The 7082-nt window shown below is 36.2% G+C and overlaps 1 protein-coding gene across 2 annotated transcripts; it reads right to left on the bottom strand.

Annotated features, from left to right (window-relative positions):
- Window positions 1-2289: 2289 nt before the first annotated feature.
- LOC108374179 (zinc finger protein 845-like) lies at window positions 2290-6859 on the bottom strand. Of its 2 annotated transcripts, XM_017630151.1 has the most exons (6): window positions 6486-6859; window positions 5529-6399; window positions 4875-5465; window positions 4224-4799; window positions 2892-3038; window positions 2290-2748 (listed from the first exon to the last, which is right to left on the bottom strand). In XM_017630151.1, the coding sequence occupies exons 1-6, from the start codon at window positions 6639-6641 to the stop codon at window positions 2360-2362; spliced, it is 2730 nt and encodes a 909-aa protein (XP_017485640.1). In that variant the 5' UTR covers window positions 6642-6859; the 3' UTR covers window positions 2290-2359. The 2 variants fall into 2 exon arrangements, with proteins under 2 accessions (XP_017485640.1, XP_017485641.1); XM_017630152.1 differs by lacking the exon at window positions 2892-3038 and having other exon boundaries at window positions 6486-6858.
- Between the last annotated feature and the right edge of the window lie 223 nt (window positions 6860-7082).

The raw sequence follows: 7082 nt of genomic DNA, 5'->3' as shown, positions 1-7082 counted from the left end.
TACATACATATGTATGTAACTTAATATCAAAGATTTGCTTGGTTTATAATGGTGAGTGATTTTTATAATTTCTTATTTTTAATTTTTTTCTAAACTTATTTTTATATTTTTACCACTATGTTATTTAAAACTTTTGAAGCCATGGAATTGCATAAGTAAATTTCGTGTTCATGAAAAAATCACTTAATTACTAAAGTCACAGAGAAAGTCGTATTCAATTTCGAAGCTACCGTAAAATTATATAGCCNAAAAGAATAAAAATTTAGAATCTCATAGTTGCTGTAGGAATAAAATCACTTTCATAGAATATTTATGCTTTTTCTAGTAAGCTGACTTGAAGCTCGAAAGTCTTTAATAGAAATTTTACCGCTTTAGTAAAATTTTCAAGGCCTTCAAGGTTTTCGGGGTATTTACCAGCTTAAAAGAGTACCCTTAAGTTAGGTGTTGCCAATTTAAAAAATGTATTTACATATTCTGCCGTATACTGAGTTTCGCCCGAAAAAAATTCACCCGAAAATTTCCGCTGATAAGGCTGATTATGTATAATTAAAAAATTCAGGTTAAAAAATATTTGATTCTGAGCAATGGCTTCAACAAAATTAATGTTTACTTTTGCTGTTGTGAGCGCTTGGCAGCTGTCAAAAAAGGAAGCAATTTACTTAAACAAAATATGCTATGCTAAAAATAAAATTTTTAAGATTTTTCAAATTTTCGCTGACATTTTTCTTATGCACATTTCGCTAGAATACTTGGTGACAAACTTTAGAAAATCTAAATTTATGCAAAAATTGCAAGTTCGAAATTTTCGTAGTTGGATTTGCGCACAATAGGTATAAACCATTATTTTCTTATTTTGCATTGCCTTTCACATGTCTTTAATTATTCTGCAATTTTCGAATCGATTTCGAACAACATGTTCGAAAATTCGAACATTTGGCAGCTTTTTCAAATGACTAAATATTTATTTTTCAATATTCAATGAAATTCGTGACTAAAAGTGTTGGCATACGTCACTTCGAAATTCAAGCATTTTTCATTTAGATACATATTTTAAATTAGATCTATTAGAAATGTTCTGAAATTAGTCCGATTTGAAAACGGTATGATTTACGAATTTCAACTTTTACACAATACACAAAAATTTGGCATTAAATAGATAAATATGACGTAACTGAGGAGTTCTTAATAATAATAATATTTTGGCGCTGACATTTTTGCTAAGTGTTTGGCCGAGTTCTTAGCAGCTTTAGTTTCAAATATTTTTATTAAAACTATTCAGAATTATTTTGCAAATCGAGCAGATTTCAAATCGTACGTTTTTTACAAAATGCTATTTTTTCGAGACAATAAAATTAAATATTCGTAAGTAGTCTGCCTTAGACCTGATTTTGGAATTAAATTCGGATTTTCGAACAAATAACTTCTGTTATGATTTTTTCAGTTTACATTTTTCCTATGTAGGACCCCTTAAGTCTGATTTTCGAAACAAGTTCGAATTTTCGAACATTACTTTTGGTTGTGAGTTTTGAAGTAAATAATTTCCGATTTTAGTTTTTCTACGTAAGACATCCCAAACGTGACTTTCGGATCAAGTTCGAATTTTCGAACAAATTCTTCCATTTGAAACTGATGTATTACTATTTTGAAACATTATAGTTATTTAGCGTAAGTTTTTGTAATAGAAAAGTGAATTTTTTATATTCGAAGTTTGTTATAATATGTAGGTATTTCTATATCTTTCTGAAGATTTCTTGTGCCTACCGCTAATTTACTCATAATTTTCCATACAGGCCCTCTTGCAATGCACAAAAAGTTTATTATGATTATCGAAAATGATTTTTTTACTTATTCCAGTTTTTTCGCTCCAAATGATATGAGCAATCTGTTTTAATAGCTTATTTAAACAACAAGCACTATTAACTAAAATTCCGTTCCCCTTGCCTCTTGCCGCTGGTACTATTATTTGTAATTTTTTTAAATTATTTTTCATAAGCGGCTTTTACAATTAAAATACGTGATCTACAGTTCGTTACAATTCATATAGGATTTTTAATTCAACTGTTGTCTTACGGTACAAAATTTTTAGTACATACTATAAATTCTTAAGGAAATTAAGAAAATAATTTCTTAAAAGTAGCCAATTGTCGCAAATCAAACATTTTTTTGTTTTGATTTTTATGAGATTTTCACTTTACGGTCACAGTTTAAACCAGAGTATATTAAAATAAATCTTTTTGTAAAAATTTACAGCTTACCTTATTTACATAAAAGCATTTGAATTAAAAACATTACATATGCATAAATATAAAAAAATAGGTTAAGTTAGACAAAAAATTAAACTATGCCCGCCTCCAGTCTATCATGTGACTATGATTTCATTATCCTGATCGAGCAAAGCACCCATTAGGAAATTCTGCTCCATTTCATCTGCCGTTGGAATGAGTGGTTTAAATGTGTTGGACACTTGCTCCTGCAACACCAAATTAGTCATAATGGGCGTTTGTTGCTGCACCAGCTCCACGCGCACCTTTTCCCCGCCATTGATGGCCCCATCTTCGAAGGAAACCATTAAGTCATTGTTATTCAATTGTACGTTGTCGGTGCCAAGTATGCTCGCTACCGCCAAAGAGTCCTCCGTCTGCCGTGATGCTACTTGTGCATTCGAGAAAGTCATTGCGTTACTATTATTATTGTTATTGTTCGGCTCTTCTGCGATATTTCCAGTAGCATGCACTGTACGTAGATGAGCTATAAGCAAGGGAGGAGTATTAATGATGGAAGTAGCAATGAAAATTGTATGTACATATGTATATGTATGTATGAACTATGGATGCATGGCGAGGTGAGTCTGTCTATGAATGTGTGCGTATGTGTGTGATTGCGTGACTCACTTGTCAAACGATTGCGACCGAAGAGACAATCACAATAATCACAGGCGATCAACTTATGATTGAGATATGCGTGATCGTGAGCCTCTTTAATGGACGATGCCCTGGCGCCGCAATTGCGAATGGGGCAGTGAAAGCTATCATCGGGTACTATATGCAAATGGGGATGATAGAAAATGATTTCATAAATGGCTTATCGAGTTCCCATTATACTTTCGGGCATATTCGGATATAAGCTCTCAAAATCAGATACAATTTCCGAAATCATTGAAATGCATGAAAATCAAGTTCCGAACTAATATATTTTCTACAAATGGCAAATTAAAACATGTCATGCATAATTTCGAATGTTCGAGCTTCGATGTTTAGCCAAGAAATTCTCAAACGTCCATTTATAATGGTATGTGTTCGAAATTTCGAATTTTCAAATTCTAGTAATTCATTGCATTCTTATTGCCAATATTTTTAAGCGCATAATCCTGTTGATTTAGAATTTCGAAGCTTCTAGAATTATTGGAAACAAATTCAAATTTTCGAACATGCTATATGTATAAAGCATATGTACATATGTATATAATTCACATAAATCATATATATATCATCATATCAGTTAAAACTTGCATACATTGATGAAATTAAATTTTGGCACCGAAAATAAAAGTTTTTTATGTGAACGATAGCGACGGATATCGGTTATAGTTCAGCTTAAAAAATTTAATATTGCAGAAATAAATTATTGAGACATTTAAAAGTATTCGAAGTTGGATTTTTACGTTAACTTAAAAGACTGCGATCACTCTCCAATTAATTACACTTTAATGGTGATAAAATATTTTAACAAGCGAAAATAGAATTTTGAAGTACTTTTCATACATGCAAATGATTAATGAACACTGAAGAAAAAAATTACTGACTATGAAACAATTTTTTGGGCTTCGAGTTTTCGAAGTTAAAATTTTGTATAAACGATAATGGCCAAAATTAGTTTCCAATTAGTTTAAGCATATCAAATATGTATTGATGAATGTTGAAACGGGGTTTGAAGTTGATTTTTTTTGTGTTAAGAATTGTGTTTCCAATTAGTGTAACACTTTCAAAATTGATAAAATAAATTTTTGAGAAATTGAAAAGTTTTAGAGACTAAAATTTCCGAAGTATATTTTGTATGTAAATGAAAACGGCTGCGATCACTTTCCAATTGACTTAACACTTAAAAATTTATCAAACACTGCATTCAGAAACAAAAAAAAAACTTTTGGGAATAACTTTTATGCATGCAAATGACTCATGACCACTACGATTTTTTCTCATCATTTCGCTACAATTTTTGCTCACCTTCTCCATCGCCAGCATGCTCTTTCTGGTGCTGCTGCAATTCGCGCATATAGCAAAAACGTTTTTCGCACAAATCGCACTTTAGATACCGTGGCTTGGCGTGCATCTCCATAATGTGCCGTTTCAACTCGTTTGCATCTTGAAAACGCATCGAGCACTCACTGCAGCCGAACGTGACAGTCCCATGTGTGCCCATATGCTTATCAAGTGTAGCCTGTGTTGAAAAACGTTTATTACAGTGCTCACAAGAGTACAATCTCGGTCGTCGCAATTGACGCGTACGTTCTTGGTACGGAATAACGTGACGCATCGTTTCGATACAATGGCCTTTTTCATCACGCGGCTGCTGGGCGTGTAAACGCAGTTTTTGTAGTGAACTAAACACGCAGCCGCAGTTGGTGCAGGTGGCGCTACCCAAACTATTGCTCCCTGTCTTTTCCGGATGGAAATGTTGTCTGTGTCGACTGAGAAAGGCCATACTTACGAAACCTTTGTGACAGTATTCGCAACGCACTGGCAGCGCTCCATTGTGTGCCTGATATTTATGGCGACGTAGTTCGTAATCGTTTGAAAATACTGCGAAAATAATGTTGAAAAATGTAGCACAATTTTGCATTAGCACTCACATACATATACATATCTAACACGTACCTTCTTGGCATTCATGACATTCAATTTTGAAGTTTGCACGAGGGCGATGCAGGCGTTCATGGGCCTCCAAATTAGCGCGGCGTACAAATATGCGTCCGCATTCCCGGCATCTTAACTTTTTTTTGTTAAGGTGATGTCGTTGATGTGCACGGAAACGATTTAATGGAAACTGGTAGAAGCATTGTTCGCACGTATCACAACGCCAATCGCCCACATATTGACAATGCATCTCATGACATTCCTTTGTACTGCGCAGGGTCTTTTTGCAGTATTCACATTGGTCAGCCCTGGATACGGTGGGGTGCATGAGGCGTACATGGTAGTCGCGTTGCTTAGCGGAATTGTATTTCTGTGGGCAGTACGGACACGTGTAAGGCAGATTGGGGTCGTGCACGTCAAAGAAATGCTGGGAGAGTGCATCGGCACTCTCAAACACCAAGTGATCAATAGAACCGGAATTCGGACAGTAGCAATATTGGCAGGCAAATGGATCGCGTGAGATGCGCGTGGGTGAAGTACCATCTGCCTCCGTTTCGACGTCATCCATTTCGTTGGATTCTTCTTGTTCGGAGCATGAAAGGTAGTCCAGTTCTGGAAATTATACGAACATACTTTATTTAAATTGTTTCTGAATGTTTTTTTCAGTTTACTCACCATCGTCCATCATATCCTCATAGGTAGAAAATGGTTTCTCTTTTTCTTCTTGAACCATTTGTGCTTCTCCTTGAACCATCTGTGCTTCTTCTTGAACCATCTGTTCTTCTTCTTGAACCATATGTGTTTCTTCTCTCACCTCGTCATAAATTTCTGTCTGCACGCTATTCGACTTGTTATTTTTCGGTATTATGCTGCCTTGTAGCATATCTTCCAAATCAATATCTGGCTTTGCGTTCTTCAATGTGCTACCCAAACACTTCGCGCTCGCATTTGTTATTAAAGTTACTGGTGTATTTGTGGCCGCCGTTACTGTCGTAATGGGTGCCTGCTGTGCATAGTAGATATTTTGTGCTGTTGATGCTGCCGAAAACTGTAGTACATTTGTCTCTTCCGTTTTTGTGTCCATGGTGGCGTATGTGGTGATCGAATTAGCGCTGTTGTCCAGCAAAGAGCCATTGTGCATTGTAGTCAACTCTTGTGTCAGCAATGATAGCGTTTCTGCTACACTAGCAGGCAATTGCAGCCCATCCAAGCAGGCTATGACATCAGCACTGGTTGTTGGCGGTTGTAGGCAATCTAAACTTGCCATTAATTCGGCGCTTGTTACTGGCGCATCAATCTTCAGTCCGCTTAGCATATCGTTGCCATTTGTCAAAGCTGCGCTAGTTTGCGACTGTGGCGACAGCGATGACGCTTGTTTGCTGCCGCCTGCCACAGTTGCAACATTTGCATTTAAACCAACGCCCACAAATGATTGCAGCAACTTTTGCTGTGCCAATACGCATTGCTGTCGGAATGAGTGAATGTTGCAGAATTGTGCAAAGCAATTGGCACAAATTTGCTGTGGTAAACCATCGTTGGCTGAAATCTACGCAATACATTTGTTTTATCAATATTTTCAATATATTGTGAAATCGCAGCAAATCCAATCGATATACAAAAAAGCATACTCACGTGTAATTGCCACGCCACCGATTGCGTTCGCACAAAATCCAATTGCTCCTCAAGTCCAGCTAGGGGCTCAAAAAGGTGCACAAATTCAACCTCGGCGCCGGTCACATAGAAATTTGCACATAGGCGACACGCTTGTACGTGAGCAACCTGATCCATAACCTGCTTAATGCAAACAAGCTCTGGCGTTATGTTGCAGAGTATGCGTAATTTTAAGCTTTAAATAAATAGTTAATTAAATTTCCACACCACAAAATACAAAAAATGTAATCAGAAAAAATTCACTTCAACGCGTCTAGGAGTTGTCTTTTTCACCGCACGATGATTGATAAAGTCAGCTGTTATTTGTTTTCCGACGTTCGCGCGCGGTACGTTCAGTGCAGGCAGAGAACGCCAACAAAGCGTACGGAGTAAAATAGGCGGGAACAATTTGAAAAAGTGGTGTTGTGTGTTCAATGAGTGGTGAATATGTTGGTTGCGAAACGGTTATCAGCTGGAGAGGTAAAATGGGCGAGCCTCCATCAGCGTTGGCACTTTGCTACGTTTGTAGTAAAACCTGCTAAGATTTTTCAAAAATTTTAATTTAGTACTCCACTACGC

This window comes from Rhagoletis zephyria, unplaced genomic scaffold (assembly GCF_001687245.7).
Source record: "Rhagoletis zephyria isolate East Lansing unplaced genomic scaffold, Rhagoletis_zephyria_1.1 Rzeph_scaffold_07430, whole genome shotgun sequence".
NCBI classification, from domain to species: Eukaryota; Metazoa; Arthropoda; class Insecta; order Diptera; family Tephritidae; genus Rhagoletis; species Rhagoletis zephyria.
The sequence above is the reverse complement of the archived record's forward strand: the minus strand, read 5'-3'. Positions and strand labels throughout refer to the sequence as shown.

Excerpts from the sequence above, each read along its gene's own strand:
- LOC108374179 (XM_017630151.1), bottom strand. The coding sequence starts at position 6,641 with ATGGATCAGGTTGCTCACGTACAAGCGTGTCGCCTATGTGCAAATTTC. Across the intron at positions 6,400-6,485 it reads CGGTGGCGTGGCAATTACAC|ATTTCAGCCAACGATGGTTT; the intron begins GTGAGTATGCTT and ends TGTATTGCGTAG. Across the intron at positions 2,749-2,891 it reads CGGTCGCAATCGTTTGACAA|CTCATCTACGTACAGTGCAT; the intron begins GTGAGTCACGCA and ends CCTTGCTTATAG.